Genomic DNA, 26,630 nt, shown 5'->3' with positions numbered 1-26,630 from the left:
GCGGTGCCGATTGCCCAACGCCAGGATTGCGCCAGGCCGAGCAGGCAGCGCCTGTCCGATGGGCAGGGCAGGCCGAAGGAGATGGGAAACCGAAGCTGCCGCGCAGCACAGGCAAATGGCCCGAAACGGGAGCCTCTGGGGGGTGGAGGTGGTGTTTCCCATTTAGAAACGCTGGGGACAAAATTAACAGCAGGTTAAGGTTAAAACACTTTACAAGCAGTTAATGAATTGAAAAAAGAAGTGAGAGTGTCAGGGCCACAGCAAAACACACAGAACAAGGCGGCCATGGAAAGGAGACACTTTTGTGGGTAACCTGGGAAAGCCGAGAGGGCAAACGGGCAGGAGCGGGCTCAGGCACAGAAAACGCGGACTGACCCGTGCTCCCACCCCGCTTTGCGGGCAGCGGGCTGCAGCCAGGGAGGAGACCAGGAGCCGTGCAGAAGGGCCGTGCTTGCTTGTGGCTGTAGAAACAAAGCCCCAGCATCACCCTCGGTAACGCTTTCAGAAATGCACGACGCATCCAGGGCGGCACCAAATGTCTCAAGCCATGCAGTTTTGCTGGAAATCCCAGAGGACAAAGCATCGTCAGGAGGGAGAGCACTTTGTAAGAGAAAATAGGTTTGTGATGGATTTAGCCACAGACCAAAGAAAGGAGCTTAAGTGGAAGGGAGACCACTAAGAGGGGGGGATATTTAGGCTCGTACAATGAGCTGACTGTAACAGTGCTTACCTTGGGTCTCCTAGAGCCAGAAAAAGGCAGGCACCTCCGGACAAGTTGGCCCATCCTAACTTAGGTTTCTAAGGAGGCAGGAATTAATTATCACAAGAGCACTTCCTTCTCTCCATAGACTACAGGGCTTAAAGAACAGGGTTTGGCTGAGGCAAATTTAAGGTGTAAAAAGTTAGGGCAAATAAACCCAACCCTGCCTAGAGAACGGCGTGACCATCTGTGGCCTGGGAGAAAGAGCTGCCTAGACTGAAGAAAGGCTTCATTTCCAAAGGCCTGCGCTCCTTCTACAATGCTCTGGACAGCAAAGACACAGATGGTTCCTGAAGATGAATCCTAGGCAGTAACTGCGCATCTTCTGTGCTTCACGTTATTGGAACAAAGAAGAAACTACCTGTTCCAGGAAAGCTGTATGCACTGCAACTTATGGTTTGAACATTTCACCTGAATATCTGCTGCTGAAGTCTTACAGGTAACACAGAAACGTATTTTGCAGTTTTCAACTATGCCAGCCATGCTGGCCAGAGTCTAATGGATTCAGATCACTTCCCTGTAAACATATGGATGCACATTAAACATTGACGTAGGAAAGTCACGTACTGGAAAACCATCGCTCTCCAAGGCTTGGCCATCTCATTCTCTGTTGGGGACATGGTCCTCCCTCGAGAGCTCCGTCCACAGCCCTCTTGTGCTGGAGCCCCTTGCAGAGAGCCAAGCAGAAGCCACTCTGGCCTTTCACAGCACAGGCACCGGCGCGGCAGCATCCTGCACCTCTGCTACAGACCCTCCCCGGGCTCCCGGGGCTGCAGCTCAGCTCTCCACCTTCCCCTGCAGTGCTTCAAAACATGCCCCCACAAAAGCACTCAGGCCATCAATCTCACAGCCTAACAGTCAGCAAAAGCCTTTCATGGTTTTTTTCAGCTTTTGACCAGCTTCTTAGTTAAAAAAATAACTGAACTAGGCTGAAGCGCAGGAGATATCCTCCCCACAGCCATGGGCCAGCCCGTGGCTGCCAGAGCTGGCTCCAGGCTCAGACAAGTCCCCCACTCCCGGTTCAGAGATCAGGCACGCTGGCAGCGAACGCTGTTACTATTTTTACATTGAATAGACCACAACATAAATAAATGGCTGCTTGAAGAAAATAAAAATCCGATTCTATTAAAAAATTCTCTTTAATCCATGCTGAACAAGGCTGCTGTCTTCCCTCCCTAAAGGGGACTGCAAAATTAAATTACTGTTTGTGAAGCGCTCGGATACCACTGCAATAAGTACCCCAGAGAAGAAGCCCATGGGAAAATGAACAATTTTGTCTTGTGAGCAGGGATACAAGAGCACACAGCCACACAACCCAGTGGGACAAACAAAGTTAGCTACTGGGCATCGTTCACCCGTGCACCGATCCTGGAAAATGCGGTCTGTGACCACGTAGAGACCACATTGTAATGCAGATACAGGAGAGGACTGAAGTAAAAACTAAGGCAATTTTGGTTGTGGCATTTCCCGACTTTCAAGAACTTTCTGCAGCTTCTGCAGAAGCGTTTCAACTCGACCATGCAGCTTCCCCACAGCGCTCGCCAAAACGCCTCTTCCAGTCCCGTTAGCTCTCAGCCCCTCTCCTTCCGACGGCTCTTCAAACGCACATAGACAGCGCTGGTTTTTCGTGGGGCTGATGGCCCACTCCCACGGAGATCGGCTGTGCTGACCGGGGACCATCGCAGCCACTACAAGCAGCTCTGAGTCTCCCCAGGCTGGCAAGGTAGGACGCAGCAGAGCAAACAGCAAGAGCTAGCTGCGTTCTCCGGTGAGGACCAACATCAGCAGGTAGCATGTCACCTAATTCTCTTACGGGTTTCACGGTGGCCATGTGACAGCAGAAGAGAGCCAGGATGCCTGGATAGCCTTTCCCACCCGGGACAGACCCTTTTATCAACACCGCTCCCATAAGGCATGCTCCCGCATTGTCCCCAGTCCTAGTCTCCATCCCGTTTATCCTCCTCTGCTCACTGATTTCTATTTTGACTTCCCAGTTTTCCTTGGTGAACAGTGAATTTTTCTCAGAGCCACTCAACAGCACACTCACCCACGAGCATCACTTCCCCACAAGTTTCAAAACGCTGCCCACCCCTCCCCGCAACAAAGGAGCGGAGAATTTCTCAGATGAGAAGGCTGAGGGAACCGTGTCATTTTTAAATGACTAAGCAGCCTCTTTCCCCAGCCCTCTTCTCAGAAACAGATGAACAACTTGGGGATGACACTTCCCAAAAGCATATGGTGAAGAGTTTTGGCCCAGTCTGGTGTGGGGATGAGATTACACCAGACTGCAGACAGAGGGTATTCACGGAGAGCGCCAGCAAGCTGGCGCAGTGGTCGTCAGCTCTTTCAGAAGGGCTCTGCACCAAGGGCAGGGCCTCTGCTAACAGCAGGGACGCTTCTGAAAGCGGCCAGGTTCTGTAAGTTGGCCTCTAAGTGAACAAAAAGCCCAAGAAAACCTCACACGGCGAAGCACGCTCATTGTCACTGCTTCTGACCAGCATCGGTTTCGGTGGTGCAGAAGCTCGGAGCGGTTGTAACAATTCCCAAGGAAAACGAGAAACTGAACTCCAGGATGTTTTCCCCAGACTGCAGGCAGGGATCAGAGCATTTTACAGCATGGTGGAAGCTGTACAACAAAACCAGGTGGTCTTTCCAGCCAGGTGAGCCATTTTGCTCTAGCAGGAGCCCCCCCCGTGACGTGCCAGGTAGGCAGGGCACGTGCCCGTCAGATGAACCGCGCCGTACGGAGACACGGCAGACCCGCGTACCTCAGCCGCAGCACGTGCGCTGCTCAGCGCGGCTTGTACCGGCCTCGCACCACTCATCGCGTGGCGGGGAAGCGCTGCTGGCCCCGGGGAAAGAGCAAGAGCAGGCTGCTACCGTGGCATTTATTAAACCAGGCTACAGGCTGCTCCTCGAGCCAGGGAAAAAGCTTGCTGCCAATGAACTGCAGACAAGGGAATTGCTCTCGGGCTGTATGATGATGGTGAGCTGCGCGTTAGACCCTGCTCTGCGGCAGGGATCACTCTCAGCGGCTAACTGGCGACTTTTCATCAAGTGCTCACAGGCCTCCAAACTCACAAGGCACTAACGGCGCTTTGTGCAAGCGGTTCCCCTAGCACGCACGGGAGACGCCACAGCAGGGCCGATCGTCCCCTTCGCTCTGCTCTCAGTCCCCAAACAGGAGAAGTAACAAATAATTCACATCCCAAAGCCTTTAACAGTTATCAGCAATGGCTTGAGGGGTCTGTTCCTCTCTGAAAACACAGTGGCATTTCTCTTGCGTTTGGGGCTCACTAAATGCTGCTCACCCATCACCTCTCAATGCTCACAGATGGCTTGTTGGGCACCATAACCTCACAGGCCCCAGTTCACAGCGGCTCTTCACAGATTTCAACATGAATTAAAATCTGATTGTCCCGGGCTGCTCACTCACCCATCCCGGAGCGCAGACAGGAAGGCGCGCAGAGGACCCAGGACTTCGCTGTCGCACTGTCCCAGCGAGCCCCCCTTGCCTGCCGGAGGCACAGACCTCAGCATCAGAGGAGAAACTCCTCCAGCGTACACTGGTCTTTGAGCTTCTCTTCAAGTATCTACTTTTCTAAGCCTGTACTTATTATGAGGTGCTACAGCATCTGTGAACTATGGCTAAACGCACTTCCACATGTTTGTTTCTGGGCATGAATATTTTACTAGCTCTTAAGTTAAAACATCTGAAACCTGAACTCAAAATTTTGGCCTGCATAAGCCCTAGCAAGCTCCCTGTTACTGGGCTTGTCTGCACTGTGTCCTCAAAGCCAAGATACAGCCCTTCCCAAATGTTTTAAAGCAGTGGTTTTCAGCCTCTGAAACAACCATTTGAGAGTTTTTGGTCAAAGAGCCATTTCGTATCTTTTAGCAGCTGGGAGACAAGCGATAAGACCCAGACAGCACTAACCACTGATGTAATGCTCTTTTACAAATTGCTTTGCTAAATACATGGTTTGGTTTAGGACTGTAGTCTAAAGCCTTCTCCTGTCTGGGGCTGACAAGTCAATGGCAGTTGTAAATTAAACAATCCTTAAAATTGAATACGAATTTTGCAAACTGAAGCTTGAATCCTTCCCCAGTTGGGGCTTTTTTCCCCGCCAAGGCTCGCTGGGCACCCGGAGGAGATGGGAATGTGGGGAGGAGGAGGGGGCAGGTGTTGTTTCCAGAGGGAGGTGGGAAGGGAAAGGAAATAACCTCTAGAACTGATGGGAATGGAAAGAGAGGTGGGAAAAGCAACTTAGAATTCCAGTTGTGACTGGGTTTTAATCTAACTGATGGAGCAAGGGGAAGGAGAGAGCAGACAAGAGCACTCAGTTACAAACCAGAATTAACCCCTGCCTCCCCACACATACACTTCTGGTGGCAGGCACCGACAAATCTCCGACAGCTGGCAGGTAACGCGAGTCTGTCGTTAAGAATCAGCTCACAGACCCCCTTCTGCAGCCTCACTGATGACAGCGCAGCAGCAGCACTGCTTTGCAGTGGTCTGAAAGGCTATCAACAGCAAAAGTAACTTCTGAAACAAAACCCAGAGCTAAGGGCCATAGTCCAAACACAGCCAGGGAGGCACATGATGAAAAACCATGCAGGGACAGGGGATGTGCAGTGGTGGCTCCAGGTGATGCTTTCCCACTTCTCTCATTGCCGACAGCTGCAGGACGGAGGGGCTCCCAAAACTGTTAACTGTAAATCCTCACCTGCAGACCGATGCTCCTCTGCGGTTGCACATGGTGTTGAATGAACACTCAATCTAGCAGCAAGCTGACACAGGGAAGAGCCTGCCTGCACTTCACAGGCAGTGAATGGGATCTGAATGGGGTGCAGGCAGCGAGGGCTGCAGGACCTTGCTTTGACCATAAAATCGTTAAGGTTGGAAAAGACCCTTAAGATCGAGTCCAACCATTAACCCAGCACTGCCAAGGCCACCACTAACCCATGTCCCCAAGCACCACATCTCCCCGGCTTTTAAATCCCCCCAGGGATGGGGACTCAGCCCCTGCCCCGGGCAGCCTGGGCCAGGGCCTGGCAGCCCTTTGGGGGAAGAAGTTTTTCCCAATACCCAACCCAACCCTGCCCTGGCGCAGCTTGAGGCCGTTCCCTCTCGTCCCGTCGCTTGTTCCTGGGGAGCAGAGACCGACCCCCCCGGCTCCAGCCTCCTTTCAGGCCGTTGCAGAGAGCGATGAGGGCTCCCCTCAGCCTCCTCTTCTCCAAACTAAACAACCCCAGGTTGATCTTCCAGGTTGGACCTCAAGTGTGCCAGCAACACCCTCCAACGTGGTCCTGCACCACTGCCAGAAACAGCAGCCATACCGACATCGCCTGCTCACCTGCCAACACAACTCTCACATATTTAGACAGATTAAACTGTCTTTAAACCAAACTGTTACAGCCTTTTGTACTGCAACTCACTGATTTACTTATTCCTCTTCGGGGATGTACACTTGAATTCTGAGGTCAGAAGATGGCCTAGTCCAAGCTGCCCTTGTTCCTCAGATGTAAAGGGCTTCATTACGGGCAGCTGCTATAAACTTTGGGGGCCAAAGGAAGTCTGAAATGCAAGCACAGCAGACTGCCTAAACAGGGGAATGAAGAGAGCCTTGGGATAAAAAAAAAACAAAATCAAACCAAACCAATCCAGCAACCAGAGCCTGGATTGTACCTTCCAGCTCTGGGAGGCCAATGGACCCATCAGGAACCTGGTCCCGCTACGGTCAAGGCAAAGAGGAACATAAGGACCAGCTGAGCCACGTCCTGCTTTCTCCTTCGCCTGGGGGAACACAGCTCAGCAGGAAGGAGCAAGACCCAAAGGCTTTGACGCACACATCAACGTTCGTCAAGGGAGGACGGGCCTTTTATGAATGGTATCAGCAATTGCCACATCTCACTTTTCAGAGCAGAACATGACAAGGAAGTCACATGCAAGAGAGCTGCACTAATGCAACACTGGGGGATAAGATTAACAGGAAAAAAGAATATTTCTGAGAGTTTCGTATTTCAGTCGGTTGTGCGGTGACCTCTGCATTTTGATGCTCAGGCATTAAAGTGTATCTACAAGTGCAATGTTTTCCGGAGTCCTACAGCCTGCCACTGGTCGGTAGCACGTGGGGGGTTCACAGGTAAGAGTTGCCCCTAACATCGCTGCTGTGTTTTTGCAACTACGTCACTTGGTCTGATAAGAGACTTGATCTCTCTAAACAAATTGTTCTTTGTGAGCGCTAAGGTGCTGGGAGGAGGAGGAGACAGCAAGAACCACAAGGACAGCAGGGCAAATCAGTCATTTTCTCTCAAATGGTAAGGAAATAAAAGTGAAGCAGGAAGAAAGCGGTACCTCTGTCAAAGGTCTCGGTCTTCTCTCTACAACAAATTCTGTGTGGCAGAGCTCACAGTAACTTGTGTTGGAGGAGGATAACCATTTTTCCAGGCAGCTCTTGTGCACGGTGCCCAGTGTTCCTGTGCAGTCACACGGGGAAAGCAGTCCCTCCCCATTTCCACCTTCATGACAGATTCGACAGATGGGACCATCACTAAAGAGGCAGACAAACAGAATGAAATCACGGTCAGAGCAGGCAGAACGATACAGCCACATCGGAGAAGGGGGTCCGATCCCACCGAGCCCCAGAAGGGCACGCACACAGCGGGCAGTGCGTGGCAGAGCGTGCCCGGTGCGCTGCGTCTCTCCAAAGCAGCCTGCTGCAGCAAGAAACCAGTCTCAGGGGCGTGTGGAAGCGCCTGGGACATTTTAGGTCAGTAAAATCTGGACGCCGTGTTGATGAGCACCACAACACCCAAGAGAAGCTGGCACAGCAGCCTGGCCAGCTCAGCTGGCCACAGAAGGGACCGCAGCACACGTGTCCCACAGTCTCCAGCTCCACTCACGGTGGGCAGAGAGGCTGACACCAGACCCGAAACCAACCCTGAAGCACGGATGCAAATCCAGAAGCCCAAAGCGAAGGTGGATGATCCACACTAGTCACAGCATGCCCCCAGCCCGGAGCCACTCAAGAGGTTTGCAATCACAGTCGCAATTATCAGATCGCCTACCCACTCTCACCCCACCTCTGCTCCGCATCCTGGGTTTAGCAGCAACTGCGTAAGGAACAGCAGTATCTAAAGATACAACTGCATTGACCCTGGAAGCTCAGCTCTCCAAGGACACAACATATTTCATGGCGAGCAGTCACCCAGACTAAGTTCTCAGCATACGAACCCTCTGCCCATCACAGCGCAGTAACTCACTCGGCATCCTACCTGCACACCGCCAGGCAGAGAACCGTTCTGCAGCGTTCAGGCCTTTAACCAGCTGCAGAAATGCCTTGGTGCTCCCACAACAACCACTTCTCACCCCCTCCTTGGCTAGAAGTTTCAACTACGGAATCAAATCTCTTTGATCGTGTTCAAGATTGGTTCTGGGAGGTCCCAAGAGAGCATGAGATGCTTATCAAGGGAAGTATCAAAAGCCTTCGGAGACACTTGCGACCTTCCCCACGGGAGGCCTGCACTGCCCATCGCACTCGAAGCACCCCTTTGTTCCCAAGCTGTTCCCTCACGCCTCTACTGGCGCCACTGGCTGTGGACTATTAGTGCTACTGCTCCAACATCCAGCAGCCGTTAGGTCAGGTGTATCAGATGATATTCATGAGACAAATTTCCATCACAGACTAAAGCCTTTTTTTTTTTTCACCCACATAAACTCAGAGCATCCAGCGTCCTCCTACAGCGAGGACTTTCTCTAGCTGCACAAAGGACCAAGTCCTTTTCACTTGAAACCTCTCATTTGCTTGTTTTGCGTACTGTCCCCTAATTCTTGTCCTGTAAAAGACGTTTTCCACACACCCCCAATTTACAGACCTCCATCATAGCCTGCTCAGTCACCTCTTTCATGAGCAGAAGAGTCCTAGCCTATTCAGTCATGCCTTAGACAGAAACACAGCCACCTTGCTGATCACCTTCACTACACTTCTCTCTACCTCCTGCATTTCTAAAACATCCTTTTAGAGCTGCAGGGACCAGAGCTACAGTTTTCAAGATGCGAGCACGCCAAGGATATTTGCAGTGACTGTGTTCTGTTCTTCATTGCCTTCCTAAATCTTAGCATCTTATTTGCCTTTTGGTTACTGCTGCACATAACTGCCAGATGCCCAAGATCTCCTTCCTCCAAACCCGTGAACACGTATGAAATCCCGGGCAATTGTTCTTCACCGACATCACTGCACACTGAACTGCAACCAGTATTTTAGCCTGCAGTCATTTCCAATAACGTTCAGCTCCCAAAACTCAGGTATCTCGTGCCATCTGAGGTCCGAGCATCCCAGCTGGCATCAAAAGGCAGGTGTTTCCTAGGTGCCCTGTGCCACATCTGCCAGCCCCATAATGAGGATGGCTCGGGCTCCCTGGGAAACCTCAAATGTCTCTAGAGACCGAAGTTCGCCATTCTCAGCAATTCAGTGCATCTCTTCAGTGTTCGCCATTCATCGAGATCAGTTTGGAATAAAACGCTGGACAGCAGAGGCCCAGGGGAGGGCTGCCCTCCCTGGACCATGAAAACGAGCCACTCACCAGTATCTCACTTCTTCCCCACCTTCCAACGAGCTGTTTCTTTCACACAGCAACCATTCTCTTAAGTCCACAGATGCACAGACTTGGGGGTGGGAGGGAGGGTGAGAAAAGAATATCTATATTTCAAAGACCCTATTGCATGCCCTCTTGAAATCCAGGTGAGCTATATCAGCTATCACCTTTTTCCACGTATTGCTGACAGTACAAAAGCCACATTGAACCCATCTCACAGTTTATACTCCACTGCTATTCTGACTTTGGAAAAAAAACCACCTGACTGCAAAAGAAGTTTGTGGGATTGCAACACAACAGTCAGAACAAGCAATTTGCAATCTTCAAAAGCAGCAGTGCTACTTCCATTAGTTTGCACAACCGGACAAAACAGAAAGCAAGAGCAAGACACGGAAACAGTGCAAGGAAAAGGAACGTATTGGGAAAAAATGTTGGTGGGACATGGAGGGAAGAGAAGAGCCAGCAAGAAAGTGCACATCATCTCACTAAAGGAGAAGCAAGACTCCTCTCCTGGTGCACCACAGGACATCTCTACTACTTTCAACTCAATATTTAGCAGGTTTCATCCCAACTGAACTTTTTAGACTTATTTAGGGCTGTGAAGCAACATAATACCCACTGCACCATCCCCTTCTCTCTGCTAAATATTACTGGTGAATCACCGACCCTTGCTCTCTCCTCATTTTCACGTGGCTTTTGCTTAGGGGACTTTTTCAGCCGGGACAATCCCTGCAACAGGAGTCTGGAGACATGGTGGAAACTCCATCCTCGGAGATGCTGAAAACGGCATCGGACAAGGCTCTAAGCGGTCTGATCCAACTTTGAAGTTGGCCTTGCTCTGAAAGGAGGCTGGAGCAGATGTCCTCCAGAATTCCCTTCCAATCTGAATTATTTGATGATTCTGTAACCTTTATTGCCACAAAGCTCAGTGCTGTACCAGAATGACAAAATTACAGTCCGCTCCCACAGCCTTAGTGCCAGGGACAGACCAAAAAAAACCCCAAGCCTCCAGTGCTCTCATGCATCTATTATTTCCTAAGAAAAGCATCTGTAAGATATTTCATCCGTTCTCTTCCTGTTTGAGAAGTTTCATATTTCCAGTGCATTAATATAACCTTGGCTACCAATAAACAATCCAGAAGGAAAAAATTTGCTGACAGTGCGAGGAAAAAAAAAAAAAGCTTATCAGACTTCATTTTCCTTCCTTCCTATCGGGAGGGGGAGGGGGCCTGCTCACACTCCCACACAATACACCCTCAAACACAGTTTTCCAGCAGGCTGTAGAGACCATATCACTAATTCAACCTTCCAGTACAGTCCCACTGCTCCTGGCTTCACTTTGCTAAGTGCTGGTGACAAGGAAGAGACTGAAACCCACCACCACCACAACGAACGAACTGGTGTCCCATGAAGACACTCACATGAGGAATCCTGTTGGGTTTTTTTAACCTGTAATCCCAGGCAGTTTCCCCACCCAATTTTTACACCTCCACAAGTTTTAAGGGGTTGCACTACTTCTCGCCCAGCCTCGCTGTTGTCAGAAAGCAAGCTCAGTTCCCCTCGCATTTTTATTGACCTGCTCCAAGTTCACTAGATACAGCAATTACGTTTGCCTCGGTTCTCATCTAGCTTTCCTGCTTTCCTCCCCCACGTTTGCAGTCACCGCTTTCACACCTCATCAATGTTTGGCCAAATTCACTGAAAAAAAAAAAAAAAAATAACAGCTGTTCAGACAGGATTTGAACACAAAATGGGACTGGTCTCACTAGCTGGACTGAACAGTGCTGCCAAGTGTCCTCTGCTCTGGAAGCTGCTCAAAATACAGGATGAGAAGTCACATCAGGAAGAGCTCGAGCAAGTGAAGCTGCCACCGGTTCCCCCAGCAATAGCTGGACACTGCAGCTCCCGCAACACAACCACCCTCCCCTCCCTGGGGCTGCAAATCAACTCCACACCTTCACTCTGCGACCCTGCATCTTGGAACAGGGGCCGTGCTCCATTTGCAGCCCTTCAATCATCTCGATGAACAGCACGCTGCCCTGGCTAGCATGGCGTCCCACCTCCGCTGCTGCTCAGCAAGGACTTGGCAGAGGCACACGGCAAGAGGCCGCCTTGCACTGGAGCGGCCGCAGGCCTGGGGGGTTTGAGGAACACGAGTCCCAGTCCCCCAGCACACGCGACCGGTGTGAGCTCCTGCAAAGAGAGCGCAGGCCTGGGAAGCATCTGGCTAACGAGGATTCGCACTCAATGTTAGCGCCCTGGCGAACTCCTTCACAAACAAGACTTTGTTGTCTCCCTCTACCCCTACAGCCACAAAAAAAGGGGAAAAAAAGCCCAGATGCAGTCACCCCAAGCGCCCTCCCTGAAGCAGCCTTACCTCTGTGCGCCCAGCGCCTTGATCACCGTCGAGAGCAGCCGTCCATCCTTGGCGGTGACCTGCGTGACGTACTGCGGGCGACCGATGTCGGAGTCCTCCACCGACTTGGAGAGGGCGGCGCTTCCCGGGCAGTCGCACAGGGAGCCGGGGAGATGGCAGCAGTCGCCCGTCGTCATGGCAGCTCCGGGCCCCCAGCGGCACGGAGACCTGGGGAAACGGCAGCGCGGTGAGAGCCGGGTATCCCCAGCCGCCCGGCCAGGGCGCGGGCTCCCCCTCGCCACCCTCCTCCACCCCCACGGGGGGCTGGCAGCACCCCAGGGCCCCAACAACCACGGGTTTTGCTAGTCTTCTATCCCCTTTAATAGGCTTTGCGAGGCTGCCTTACCATAAAATTAAGGCTCCACGTGTCCTACTTACATAATTTAGTGTCAGAATTGCAAATTTGCCTTTCCCAGAGAGAATGCCTGGTACACACCCTTTAACCTGACGAAGCCTTTCGAACCCGACGTGCCGTGCCGATGCAGAGATGGGGAAGGCCCGTGTTGTTGTGGCTAGAGCCGTCCTGAAAACTTACGTTCATACCCTATGTAAAAGCTGCAGAGTTTCACCTGAACGCTTCGCGTGGCTCAGCTCAGGGAGGCCTTTCTCTCAGCTGCGTCCAGGTGCTTTCTGAGCTCTTTAAAGCCTGTCCACCGAACTCAAAAGGCTCCCCCCATCTCTGATTTTCCATTTTTTTATTTCTTTACGCGCTTCCATTTCCACATCCCATGTGGTACGTCCAACTGTGAACGTGCGGGTATTAACCACCCAAAAAGCACTGAAAATCCTCCCAGAGCTCCGCAGAAAGGGCAGCGGGCCAGTTTTCCTCCTTTCCCTTTCAACAGTTCAGACCGATCGTCACTTTTATAACAGCCATGTGCAAAGAGCAAAGCACACCATCACATTTTCGGCACCTCTGTGATTTACCCAGCAAAGAGAGCACAAGGAACAAGCAGCAAATGCAAGAATCAGGGAGAAGATGCAGAGAAAAAGCCTAATGTGACAAACCAGGAGCCGGCTCAGACGAGCCACGTGCGGACGGGAGAGCTCTCTGCCTTTGAGGGAAGGCAGCAGCTCGGCCAAGCTGCCAGCAACAGCCGTGCTCCTCCCTGGCAGGGGTTATCTCAACCCCAAAGACAGGCATGCTTTGCAGAGTCAGAAAAATCCCATTTTTCCCAATCTCCTTTAGCCTGGTCCCTAAGAAGCTGCTGTACAGAAATAAAGAGCTGGGGTTACAATTAGTCACAAGCTGAACACGAGCCAACAACATTGTACTGCTGGTAAAGACCAAAATCCTGGTGCCTGTAAACAGGACCGCCTTATGTAAGGCATGCACGGTAATCCCTGTGCACCAGGACTGCTGGGATCGTAGCTGGAACGGTGTCTCATCCTGGTGGCTGGATTTCAAGAGAGAAACAAACCCATAAAAGAAGTTCAAATGAAAGCAATGAAAAGGATAAAAGGTCGAGGGGGGAATCACCACCAAAAATACCCCCAACCCCAAAACTTACCAAAGAAGAAACATGAAAATAATGAGGTTTGTTTAATTAAGGGGGTTGGGGGAGAATCTTCAATCTCTGTCTGCTGAGGTAGAGGCAGGCAAACAAACCTCCCCATCCAAGGAAATGCTTTTTAGTTTCAAGATCTCTGTGCACAACAGGAGTCAAACATTCCCATGAAACTGCAGTTTCCTCAGGTTCAGCTAAGCCTAAATCAAACTAAAATAGCTAAAGAAAATAAGGGCTTGTTCCTGGTTGGAGGCTTGGCCAGACTACAGAGGAAGATAACAAAAAGCCAGTACGAGAAGGCGATCATTGAAGCCCTGAAAACACTGATTTGGGTAAGCACAAGTGTTCTTTCGTGTCCTGGAAATTAAGCAACTCTCACACAAGCAAGGGCTCCACCTGCCAGGACGGCTCCCTTGGTGGTGAACGTGTTCAAGAGGGAGAGAGCCCTTCACTGGTGCCTCATTCACTCGGCACTGGTGAGGCCGCACCTCGAGCACTGTGTTCAGTGTTGGGCCCCTCACTACAAGGACATCGAGGTGCTGGACCGTGGCCAGAGAAGGCAACGAAGTTCGTGAAGGGTCTAGAGTACAAGTGTTATGAGGAGCGGCTGAAGGAATGGGGGTTGTGTAGTCTGGAGAAGAGGAGGCTGAGGGGAGCCCTCATCGCTCTCTGCAGCTGCCTGAAAGGAGGCTGGAGCCGGGGGGGTCGGTCTCTGCTCCCCAGGAACGAGCGATGGGACGAGAGGGAACGGCCTCAAGCTGCGCCAGGGCAGGGTTGGGTTGGGTATTGGGAAAAACTTCTTCACCGAAAGGGTGGTCAAGCATTGGAACAGGCTGCCCAGGGAAGTGGTTAAGTCTCCATCCCTGGAGGTATTTAAAGAACGGATAGACGTGGTGCTCGAGGACATGGTATAGTGATGGACTTGGCAGTGCTGGGTTAACAGTTGGACTCGATGATCTTAAGGGTCTTTTCCAACCTTAACGATTCTATTCTATGATTCTATGATTCATCACCAGATGCCAGCTTCGGTAGCATACCCTCAAGTGACTGAATATTTTCTAATTTCCAGTGGAAAAGTTTCTAATCTCTTTATTAAAGCTGCTCTTGATAACTATCTGTAATCCTTCCTCCGCATCCGAGCAGGAACAGGCTTGAGCTTGTGGGCAGGTCAATCCCCATCGAAACAAATGGGAGTCTTCCCATCAACTTAAAAATGAACTTAACAGGCTCAGCATTGCCTTGACTCAGCCGCTCTCTCCACCTGTGCAAAGAGCACACAAGGTTAGAGCCACTTTTCTTACTGCTCTCCTTTTTTAAAAAAAAAAAAAAAAAAGGCAGGCTACAAGCTCTCCAACTTTAAGGAGCAAAAAGTAAGATGATAAATGTGACAGGAATGACTTAAGTCAGCTGTTTTGCAAGTTAAAGAGTTCTTTCAATTTTAAAAGCCTCTTACTGAACCAGGCATGAGAAGATATATGCTTTTAATAAAAAGGTCGGTTCCATTTGTTCAGCCAAAATGTTGTTTATTTTTAAGTCCAGAGGAAAAAGGTCCATTTTGTGTATTAGAATAAAACTGCCCTCACTCCCTGTGTCCTGGGAGTATTTATACTGAGGCTCTTTGTGCTCCACATCTGACAGATACAGGCAGCACCGTGTCCCTGCCCTGGCAGCCCGACTCAGGGCTGAAAGGGAATCGCCACCCTGCCGTCCATCAGGAGACGCGCGGGTTTCTGTTACAAGTCATTTGGCGTTTCCTTGTCGGGGTCCATCCCAGGGTGGAACCTGAAGTCACTGCTTTAATATCTGACTCATGCCATTCAGCCAACACAAAGGAAAAGCAGCAAGATTTTCATGGATACAGTTAGCGAGGAAGTAACTGAAATCCAAAGATAACATCTGCAGCGCACTCCCGTTCCAATTTCATACCTAGCTGAACACGAACCGCAGCGCACAGCCAAGCCAGCCCCTTTCCTGGCTCCCTAAAGGCTCAGCTCCTCCACACGCAGCCTCCTCTCACAACTGTCAGCAGCTCCTCGAACCCACACCCCATGTTACAGCAGAAACACCAAAATCTCAGAGTCGGAATCAAGACCCAAACAGCTGGTTTGAACCACAGATTGGGTTTTTTTCCTGGGCAGCTGTGATTTCTGAGCCCATTCCTTGGGGATACATTCCCCATTTAAAAAAAAAAAAAAAGGGGGTCTCTGAGACATTAGGTTTATTATCAATATCCCCTCTGCTGCCGCAGTTAGACATGAGCAAATAAATCAGAAGTCTCTTCTCGGCAACATTCTGTATCCTCAGCTTCTGAGCAGATCCAGGATATAAAGGGCTGAGTTTGTAGAGATTACTCAAATTGAAGAAAAACAAACCCTGTTTGTGGAAAGTTGGCTCAGAAGAGCGAGTTATGCACTAGGCCTCCAAAACTCAAACACATGCAGCGAGATGAGCCGGTTCCTCGAGGAGCAGCTAGTGCTGCTTTGCTGCACCAAGGCAGGGACCACGGTGCTGGTGCGGGATCCTGCCTGCTACGCAGCTTACGGAAAACACACCAGCAAAATATCCCCCTCGTCAGTCTTCAGGCATTGCAACGAGGTGTGTGATCCAGTTTCTATCATCCAAAGGCCAACAGGGGTTTCAAAACTCCCTCAAATGACTGAACAGATCCGGCTGGACCACTGCTCTCCATCCAGAAGACATGCCCAGCAGGAACAAGCAGACGACAAGGAGCTAAAGGGTTCCCCAGCTCAGTTCTGCATATTTAGACTTTGCAGCCCGATAAGACAGTTATTTCTCCCAGACAGGGAAACCACAGCAGGCCAGATGAATACCTTGATCAAAGCCACAAAGAGAAAAAGCCACAGTCGAGATGAGACAGCCAGCAAGAGGAAAGGCTGAGGCCAAATAACCACAGTAAAGGGGAATTGTCAGGTGCAGGTCACGGCTCCTCTGGGCTGCCCGTGGCCTGTTGACATGATGAATATCTCAACTGGCGTAAACCCCTGGAGCAATTCTGAGGCTCTGATAGGATCCAGAGCAAACTGGAACTAGAACCAGCTCCACCTTCTTTGGGTGCAGTTCATATGCACCAGCTTCTGTACAGATTAGCTTCCCTGGAACATCTCCACCAAGAAAAAAACCCCACCTCCTGGCAAGGCTGCCAGCGGCTAAGTCTGTTCCTCTCACTGAGCAACCCATTTCCCTGATTACCATAACCAAGAGCTGGCACCTCACTACAGTGCTGCCAGAAGATAACCAAGTTGTGTAGCCAACATAACCCACCCATCTGCACGTAAGTACCCTTTTTTTTCCCCCCCCCCTAAATTTAGCTAGTAACCCACTCCCTGTGTGCAGATCACCAAAGCTCCGGCTGCCGCTCACGCACGCTGACGTTTAACACCCAGGAGCAAGGCCACCCAGCCTGCTTTCCAAATCCATTTTAGCTAACTTGTGTATGCAGACACTGTGTTTTCCAATCATAGGATCCTGCAAACGTCATCAGTGAACTGAAGGTTTTCAGTTGCTAAAGGGCATTTCCAAACATCAATGCTTTCCTTTTCACCATGAGAACTGGACTGCCCAAATCCTGGGGCCCTAAGATCATCTGAACACAAACTTCTTGAGGGAGACAAGTAAAAGAATTGCTCCCTCCACCACATCCAAGCGCCTGCTCCCACACACCTTGTCTCACCCAGCTAATGCACGCCTTTCCACGGCCCAAGTCCAATCCCAGGCCTGCAACAAGTCTTTCAGCACCCAGCTCTGCCTACTGCAGGTGGCCGCAGTGCCTAACTGCTGTACCTGTAGCCCCCGTGCTCTGGGCGACTGGCAGGGTACCCCACCTCCTGTACATCACGGAGGGCAAGCTCTGGCCTCCAGACCCTTGCACCCACGGTGATTCCGCACCCCGAGATACTGCCACCAAAGATACACACGGGCAGGATGTGATGAGTGGCCTGAAGTGCTCCCTGCTACTGGTAAAAGGTTTCATAAGTAGTTTAATCTAAAGAAAAAAAACAAAAAAACCAACAAAAAACCACCAAGAACTGGTCCCAAACTGCTGCAGGGCTTCGTTTTTCAGTTTTGTTTGTTTAAACACACTCTCTCCTGAGGCTTGAAGACTGCAGCATTATTTTGTTCTTTAAAAAAAGTACATGATTTTGTACGTCAGCTATCTGACTCCCAAAAGTTACCCTGCAGGTCTGCTGCGTAACACCCTAAAAGCACCAGAAAAGCCAGCAACAGGCCTGCCCACACTTGATCCATCAGCTGAAGACAGCTCTAAGGCTTCACAAGATGGGCCCTCAGGCACAGGGGAGGGAGCTCTGCCGAGACCTCACCGCAACTCTCACATCGCCCAGGACTTGGGAAGAAACCTCGAGTCGCACGCTCAGAAGTCCTCTGACTGCAACGGTCCTGCAAGTCAGGCTGCAACGAGCCCTCTCTAGTGAGAAAAGTGACACAGCATTTTATGACATACACCCCAACACTCAAAGTAAGATCTGATGCCACACAACAGCTTTTAAAGCATTTTAAAATTTGGTAGATCACATACAGGAAAGCATTTTGCTCCCCAGGCAGCTTCTCAATTTCCTGCCTTGCTTGCAACATTTGGTTGACAGTCGCAGCTAAAGAAGGTGCTGTAAAAACTTCAGCATTAACTTGCTCTTCAGACAGTGCCTGTGGAGCAATGCTGTGAGCATGGGACAGACCTGACCCTAGGCTCAAAACAAATCCCAAAAAGCAAGGGGGGAAAAGAAAAAAAAAAAAAAAATCAAGGGACAACGTCCTAGGAGCTCATGAACCTTCTAATAAAGCTTCACACCAGGAATCTCCTCCTCCACCTTTAACAGCAGAACATACAGGCTGAGATACCGTGAAGCACCGCTGCTGCCCACAGAGGCTTACCTGCCTCATCCCTAGGGCTGAATTTCAAACCTTTATAAGATACTCCAAGCTTAACCACATAACACCCGGAAGGAGGTCAGACGCTTCCAGGAAGCAGCCTTTTTGGACTCCTGTTTTTGTCCTGTTTGTACATTATCTACCACTGCCAGGCACTCCGCTCCGCTGCCTTTCGGCTATTCCAATAACACAACTCAGCAGCAGTGAGACAGTAACGCAAGCCTTCACTTACCAGGCTCCTGCGGGGGGCAAATGATCAAAACTTCTCTATACCAAGCCACTGTTTAGGCATATTTTAGAAGCTCTCTGAAGTCTTGGTTATTTAGACTATGATTTGATGGCACATGAGTTTGTTTTCCAGACACAGATGAAGAGACAGTCTTCCACAGAATGTGATTTATTCATTTTTTTTTCCAAGCAGACACATTGCCAGGATCTGACTTCTATTCCCTGTTGGTAAAAAAACACTGCAGTGAGCCTTCGTGATCAATATACTGTTGTTTTCCAAAGCCTGCATCCACACACATCCCTCCTTCAAAACTTTCAGCATATTTGGTCAACCTCTGCAGTAGCTGCACTTCATCGCCGTGTCTTGCAGCACCGGCAAGGATGAAACCCACGTGGCGGGCGCCCTGCGGCCCTCGGTGGGCTCCCCCCGGCAGCGACCCCTCATTTTCCAACAAGGCCATGGGGATGGGCCTCGTGCGAACACGGCAGAGCTGCGGCACGGCAGCGCTCCCGTTCCCCCAGATTTCGGGGTACCTATCATGTCATTCACCCCCTCGTTTTTCAATCAAACTTTATAAGGGCATTGCCTAATATATAACAATATATTACTCAATATTCAAAAAGGAGCAAAAGGCTCAAGTTTACATGTTGAGAAAAAGATCAGTATAAAAACGAGAAGCCTAAAGGATAATTTTTCTCTTGCTGCAAGCTGTACTTGGGAAAGATCAGGCCATGCGTTACAGCTGGAGTGCCAAAATGAACAAAGTTATCTCAGATCTTCTGAGACTTGTTATCTGCCACAAGATCATATGAAAGGAAAGTTCACTGCACTTTAATTACCAACATCTGGAAAAACGAATTGCAACATTAGGAGAAAATTCTTTGCAGAGAGTATCTCCAACCAAAAATCAGCCATTCAGCCATTTTAATAACAAGTTTCATAAGGAAACAACTGAACACCAGCTGGGACATGAGAAACACCTGCTGCTCCTCCGCGTATTCAAAAGACATCAGGTTTTAGAGGTGAGCAGCGGCACAATTCACTGCATAACGCAACTGTACAGACCCTTGCCCACCTCCCTCCGCCTCTCAGCACTCTCCTTCCGCAGGGAAAGAGAAATGCGTTAGTAAGACTTGAAAGTGTTATTGAAATCGTGAACCAGGGTGAAAACTATGGGTTATCATGCCCACAAAGCAAGGCTTGCAGGAGCGCTACCTACCCATCAGCAGGGAAACCAACCATCCCACCGCCCGCAAGCACGTCCCTGCAGCGCTGCCTCCTGAAGCCACCAGAGCCACGTGGCCTCTCGTTTCTCTTTGCACCCGCGTCCTCTACCAAAATAACAGCAGCAACAACGCAAGAATACTTCTGCTTCCTAGCCCTCTCGCTTCAGAGAGCTCCCCTTCAAAGAGAGGCAGCGATGCCAAAGCTCAGGGGCTCCCCAGTCCTATGCAGTCGCTCGCCAGGCAATTTCAGTTTATTCAGAACAAATGGATTTTTTCAGCTCGGTAATATATCAGAAAAAAAACAAAACAATTTTAGTGTAGCGGTAACGCACGCACCAGATCAACACAGAAGCGCCCGCACAATGTTGGACCAGCCAGTCCCTCAAAGGGCATTACTCAGAGGGATGCAAAACATGATTTCAGGATCGGGAATCCCGTGCCAGGAAGAACTTGCATTCTCCTCAGTGTTCTCCTCCTTGGTTTATAAAGCACCATTTACACTGTCATACAAATAATAACGCTTTGCTTGGAGACAAACCGGAGCTGGAACAAACCTCCTGCCAGCACGCAGCATCCCTGCTCGCTCCAACTGCTCAGAGCGGCGCATGGCCTGCGTGCAACCACTGCTCAAAACCAGGCAGCCTGCTGATCTTCGAACAGGTATTTGATCTGGACTTTAACTTGCCAATTTATATTTTTCAACCTAGCTATTTCACTGTACAAATCTCCTTAGCACACTCAGTTTTCAAAGAGCTTTCCAGCAAAGGCACCACCACAGCCTTCAACCCCACCACCCATCTGCATCTGAAGAGCTCCAAAGCGGGCACCAGCTGAGCGCGTCCTCCTTCTCCACGGTCAGCCAAAGCGGAGGCTTAGCTGATCCTACCCAATTTCACCGCTGTCTCCCTTCTGCCCACTCCTTACCACCACAAATTCCCTCTTCAGTCCTGAAGGGAAACTTCACAATTGATATCAGTGCTGCAAAATCCCAGTCCCTCTCTCTCTCCCCCAATTAAGTTTGCCATGTTTTGCTCAGGCTGCATTTCTAGTTCTTCTGGAGACACAGGCCTCGACTGATTTGTCTACAGGGAAGTACAATAAAACGGGGAGGAAAAAGAAGTTGAGAACAGTCCAGAATTGTAGTTTGCCTTTTCCCTCCCACCACTCTCAAATCTAAACCCAAACAGCTTTCAGCTGAAACAGGACTAAAGCTCTCAAAGCTTCAAAGAAAGAAATAGGCGTTAAAGGCAAGACTGCAAGAGCTTGGTGCATTCCCCTGCTTGCAGAGAAGAGCTTTGGAAACTAGGTTTGATTTGTTTGTCCTCATATTTGCCAAGCCATTACTGCTCCTTGCCCCTTGTTCCCTCCTTTTGGGAACAGCAGGAGAATGTTTCCTTCAGTCTATCACTGACTTCATCACAACTGATTAAAATTGCAAGAGCAGCTCCAGCGTGCCTGCCCTTGAGGTTAGCCACACATAATCATCTGGTGTTATATCAGGAACTGAAAAGTTTAGTTAGAATTGCTACATAAAATCTGGAAGAAAACTTACAGATGCCTATTTTGATTGAAAAAGGGGACAAATTACAGATTCCAAACTGTAACACTGCTCGTCCTAGAAAGGTCTGGGGCAGGGAATGCATTTGCACGGCCAATGGGTAGGAAGAGCTGCAGGTCCGTACGGCTCCCGTCGGGCTGTTCGCTTCCCGAGGGGATACAAAGGGTTCGGTCCCTCCCCCGAGACACTTTGTCCATCCACGCCTGCAGGATTTTGCTATTCTGCATTCTACCATCGGCGCTTAGAGCTCTCACAACCTGTAACCGTCACAGCTGTAAAGAGACATATTCCACCACCAGGAAAGGTGGCCAAAACTGTAAGAAGCCTGGTAGCGCCTTCCTCGCTTTTAAACAGCAGGATAAACAGCCGAGCACTCTCCCAAACGCTCAACAAGTGGGTAACCACCTCTCCCAGCAGAGCTGCGTTTGGTGCTGCGATGCTGATGAGCTGGAGCCGACCTGGTCTAACGACGGCAAGCACGGTGGAGCGAGCGTGACTGCATCTCCCCGGGGAACGGCATGGCTGCAGGCGGAGCTGGGGAGAGAACAAGACCAGACGTGGAGGGGTGGAGAACCTGCATGATATTAGCTGTCTCAGTGAGCCATAAACTCTGCCTCAGCACAGATTAATCTGGTTTAGTACCAGAAAACGCTATTTTATGCAAACTTCATGGAAACTGCTTGCCTACCCTTCTCATTGATTTGGTGCTGCCCTCATGTCCTTCACATAAATGTGACCCACGACTTTATTTTTCATATGGCTTGTCTTTCACATCACAGAGACTGTGTGCCCGTTTCTTACTAACTTACAAGTGGCTAGCGTGCTTTCAAAGGGAACAGAGATCACCAACAGAGATCACTCCTCTTTCATGGGAAGGGGTTGAGCTAAGAGCATGCAGAAGTGTAAGTTAACCAGAGTAAATAAGACTGGGGGACAGAAAAGACGCACAAGTTATGAACTTTAATCTGGAGGGGGAAAAAAAAACAGTTTAGAAAACAGAAACTCTGAAATCTCCAAATATCCAAAGCTGAGTCAAAGTCAAGTGGGGGAAAAATAAACTCATCCTGTAGTTTATAGTTCAGGATCCCTGATTCCTCTCTTCCTCTTCTAAGAAAAGGTTCTGTGTTTTTTAGTGTAAAAAGCCAAGATACTTTAAACAATAGCAAAAAAAGATCCTAAATGCACATTTTACTTTGTATCTCTGCCTGCAGAACTACTACGAAATCCCATCCTGAGAACCTGCAGCAGTCCCTCAGGGCTAACAAGAGTCTCAGAGCCCACATCCAGCCTCAAGTTGCCCAGCTGGTGCTGGATGCATTTTGGGTTGATTTTGGTCACGTTGTTTCAAGGAATCTATGCTAACTTCCTCCCGGGGAAACATCATGTCCTGCACTTGCTTGATCCAGGCCAGCACCAATAACCTAGAATGGGAAAGCCCCTCTCCCAGCATCTATGAAGGCAAGAACTCTGTCGGAAGCTGTTTACAATTAGTACATTTGTAATACTGCTCATCTGCATGGTCTCCTTGGCGTCCAGCGTGGGGTGACCTCACTCTGCAGCTCCAGTGCAATTCCAGAGCAAAAAAAGGGCAAACACATGAGAAACAAGAAACCATTAGTTCCAGTGCTTTTTTTCCTGTTTCCACTTAAAGACTGCCAGTGGTGTTAATTAGCTAACCACACACAGGCAGTCCAGGCTTTACAGCCGGTATTTAATGTCCGTGGCATACACATTATGCTCACACTTGGCTCTTTCCTGTGCCACCTGGTCCACGCCAGGCCAAGTTAAAGCTTCCTTACTGATGGAGGCTGCCTGTAATCATAGAATCACAGAACGCTTTGGGATGGAAGGGACCTTTAAAGCCCACCCAGTCCATCCCCCTGCCATGGGCAGGGACATCTTCAACCAGATCAGGGTGCTCACAGCCCCGTCCAGCCTGGCCTTGAGTGTTTCCAGGGATGGGGCATCTCCCACCTCTCTGGGCAACCCCTGCCAGTGTTTCACCACCCTCACCATGAAAAATTTCTTCCTTATATCCAGTCTGAATCTTCCCTCTTTTAGTTTAAAACCATTCCCCCTTGTCCTATCGCTACTGCCCCTGCTAAAAAGTCTGTCCCCATCTTTCCTATAAGCCCCCTTTAAGCACTGAAAGGCCGCAATGAGGTCTCCCCGCAGCCTCCTCCTCCCCAGGCTGAACACCCCCAGCTCTCAGCCTGTCCTCACAGCAGGGCTGTGCCACCCTCAGACCATTGCTGTAGCCTCCCCTGGCCCCGCTCCAACAGCTCCATGTCCTTCCCGTGCTGAGGACCCCCGAGCTGGACACGGGGCTCCAGGGGGGTCTCCCCAGAGGGAGCAGAGGGGCAGAATCCCCCCCCTCACCCCGCTGCCCACGCTGCGGGGGATGCAGCCCAGGAGACGCTTGGCTTTCTGGGCTGTGAGCGCACATTGCCGGCTCATGGCCAGCTTTTCATCTATCAGCACCCCCAAGTCCCTCTCCTCAGGGCTGCTCTCCATCCCTCCATCCCCCAGCCTGTGCTGACACCGGGGGTTGCCCCCACCCAGGAGCAGGACCCTGCCCTTGGCCTTGCTGAACCCCCTGAGGCTCACACAGGCCCCCCTCTCCAGCCTGCCCAGGTCCCTCTGGACGCCACCCCATCCCTCAGGCGTGTCTGCTGCACCCCTCAGCTTGGTGTCACCTGCAAACGTGCCGAGGGTGCACTCGATCCCGCTGTCTGTGTCGTTGATGAAGATATTGAACAGCACTGGCCCCAGTACGGACCCCTGAGGGACACCACTCGTCACTGGTCTCCATCTGGACATCGAGCCATTGACCACTACCCTCTGGATGTGACCATCCAGCCAATTAGCCCGCCCATCAAATCCATATCCTTCCAAATGCTCCACTGCGCATGCCTGGGAGGGGGGGAGTTAGACATCGCGTCCTTAACTGGAGTTATTAAATTCACTGTTACAGTGCACGTGACAAAGGGATTTTCCAGTCCCAGCTCCTTTCCCTTCAAGCCTCTGTTTCCGACGGGTGACATACCATCACAGTTTCAAATGCACCTGGAAAACCAGGGCTCTGCCAGCCCTCCAGACACTCTCCCCTGCACCTGTCTCCATAATCCTTTGGAGATGCAAAGAAGTATTCAAACACTTAAGCCTTGGAAAGACAAGGCTAACATCCAGCTGTTAAAAGGATTATTCTGTGCATGTGCAAGCTTGGCAGCTGTGCAGGGCTGTAGGTCCCCACGAGCATGACTGGCCATGGCCATCGGAGCTGACCTACCGCAGCGTCATCACAGGCATTCTTGACAAGAACCTGGAAAAAGGTCGAGAAAGCACTAGAAACCATATCAGAAGGGAAAGACACAGAGATAAATACTCGCTGGAAGGAGAGTGGAGCAAGAGAATTGAAAGTCCCAAGGAAAATAAGGGCTGGTAAGAGGGAGGGTTGAGAGGGGGACATGAACAGTCCCTTGAGCATGAGCAAATAAAGGGCACGGGGTGGGATGAGAAGCACATCCCCACTGACAGATCTTCATCACAGACACATCAGGGCAGGACGGCCTCGTCTCCGGACACCGCGGGGACAGCGCGCTGAATACAAACAAGCCTGATGAAAAGGCAGAGCTGCTCTGGCTAACCCTGGCATTCCCAGTCAGTCGTCATCAACGCTGACTCGAGAGACACCCCACACGCCTGCTTGTAAAATCCGAGCTCTGCACAGCTTCCTCCGAGAGGCCAAGTCACGCAACAGCCCGAGCTCTCATCGGGGCAGTAGCATCGTACGGCGCAGCCGCGTCACCCCACGTTTAGGTGAGCACCATTTCTGCGGGTACTAACAGCGCAGGCAATCGCACAGATAAGCAAGAAGTCTCGGTCCAAGGCCATCGCACGGCTTTTCGGTTTTTAATCTTGGTCTCCCCATCAGAGAGAGAACACGCTCATATGACAAGGGCAAACATTTGAGACTGTGAGAAAAGTACCTCCAATGTCACAGTCATCTTCCTGTAGGCGAGCCACAGGCTCGTCCCTCGGATGAATCCCACAAACGAGCAGTTTGGGTCTCTGTCGCTAGCAGTTAAGTTGTCTCAAGAAAACTGGCATAAATGAGATAAGAGAGATCTATAGGTCCTAGTTTAAGAAAAGTCAATCACAAACTCTAAGCTTACGCCACAGAGGAAGGCAGCCGGTGCTCCAACGCACAACTCTAGCAAGTTCTTCAGCTTTGCTGTGACACTGAACTCGTTCTCTTGGGAAACCTCTGTAACGAGCTCTGCAAGCCGGTGCCTTCCCTGCCATGCCACACAGCGCTCAGCAGGTCACAAATATGCGTGAGAACCGGAGCCAGCAGCACTCCAAAAGAGGAGAAAAAGCAGGCATAGGAGCCCACTCGCAAAGAAATCCTTTCCTAGTAACCACTTATACCCGTGGAAATAAAGTCTGATGAGCAGGTAAGAAAAGCTGCTGCTCCAAACCTCCGGGCCTCCGACATTTTCCTCCCAGGCTGAGTTTCTAGGCAAACCCCCCGCTCTTCCCGCAGGGGACGGGTGCCAGCCCGCCCCGCAGCTCTGCCTGCAGCCGGCGGCGGGGGCCCCGCCAGGCCCCGCTCCCAGCCTCGCCCGGGACCCCGCGCCCCACACGGCCGCCCGGCAGCGGCCCGGGGCCGGCAGGAGCGGGCAGCGGGGCCGGCGCCAGCTGCCCCTGCGGGAGAGGCCCCGCTGCTCCAGGGAGGGCGGCTGCGGAGAGCGCGGCCGGCCCGGCCGTGTCCCCCCGGGACCCCGCGGCTCCGGCAGCCCAGCGGGGGCGGCGGGAGGCTGCCAGACACCGGGGCGCTGAGGGCAGCCCCGCGGCGGGGACCGCCCCCCCGAAGGGGGCTGGGGGACCGGGAGGGCTGTCAGGGCTCTCGGGTACCCACCCCGGGGCGGCCTCAACCGCGGCCCGGCCGCCTCGGCCCGCCCGGGACGCCGCTCCCGCCGCCGCAGCCCCGCACCGGAGGGCGGCCCGACCCGGCCGGGAGCGGGGCGCTCGGTCGAGCCCGGTCGGCGGCGGCCGCCGTCCCCGGCGCCCGCAGGCGCCGCCCCGCCCCGCCCGGTACCGGTACCTGCGGTCCCGGCGCCCGCGGCCCCTCAGCGCGGCGCGCGCCGCCCCATCGCCGGCTCCTGCGGCCGCCGGGCACCGCCCACCCACAGCCGCCCGCCCTCACGGCGGCGCCGCCGCCCGCCAATCCCCGCGCCGCACCGCGCTGACGCCGGTGCCGGCCCACCCAATGAGCTGCGCGGAACCCGGCCGGCGTCGCAACGCGACCCCGCTGGCAACAACCGCCGGCCAATGGTGCCGCGGCAGGGCGGCCGCGCCCCGCCCCACGCCGGCCCGGCCCCGCCCCCGCCGCCTCAGGGCCTCCCCTCCTTAGCGGCGGCTGCGCCC

The 26,630-nt window shown here is 51.7% G+C and overlaps 1 protein-coding gene across 8 annotated transcripts in view; it reads right to left on the bottom strand.

Annotated features, from left to right (window-relative positions):
• The window catches only part of MARCHF2 (membrane associated ring-CH-type finger 2), a 43,902-nt gene that overhangs the window by 13,306 nt on the left and 3,966 nt on the right, over positions 1 to 26,630 (bottom strand). For 2 of the 8 annotated variants that reach the window (XM_082331383.1, XM_082331386.1), the window contains exons 1-5: positions 26,308 to 26,387; positions 18,420 to 18,637; positions 13,286 to 14,543; positions 11,736 to 11,942; positions 7,119 to 7,314 (exon numbers count right to left, since the gene is read on the bottom strand). In XM_082331383.1, coding sequence (XP_082187509.1) covers positions 7,119 to 7,314; positions 11,736 to 11,942; positions 13,286 to 13,299 — 417 coding nt within the window. In that variant the 5' untranslated portion in view covers positions 13,300 to 14,543; positions 18,420 to 18,637; positions 26,308 to 26,387. The other 6 variants (XM_082331384.1, XM_082331385.1, XM_082331387.1 and 3 more) reach the window with 6 other exon arrangements.

Source organism: Platalea leucorodia (assembly GCF_965183815.1).
Source record: "Platalea leucorodia genome assembly, chromosome: 21".
NCBI lineage: Eukaryota > Metazoa > Chordata > Aves > Pelecaniformes > Threskiornithidae > Platalea > Platalea leucorodia.
The sequence above is the reverse complement of the archived record's forward strand: the minus strand, read 5'-3'. Positions and strand labels throughout refer to the sequence as shown.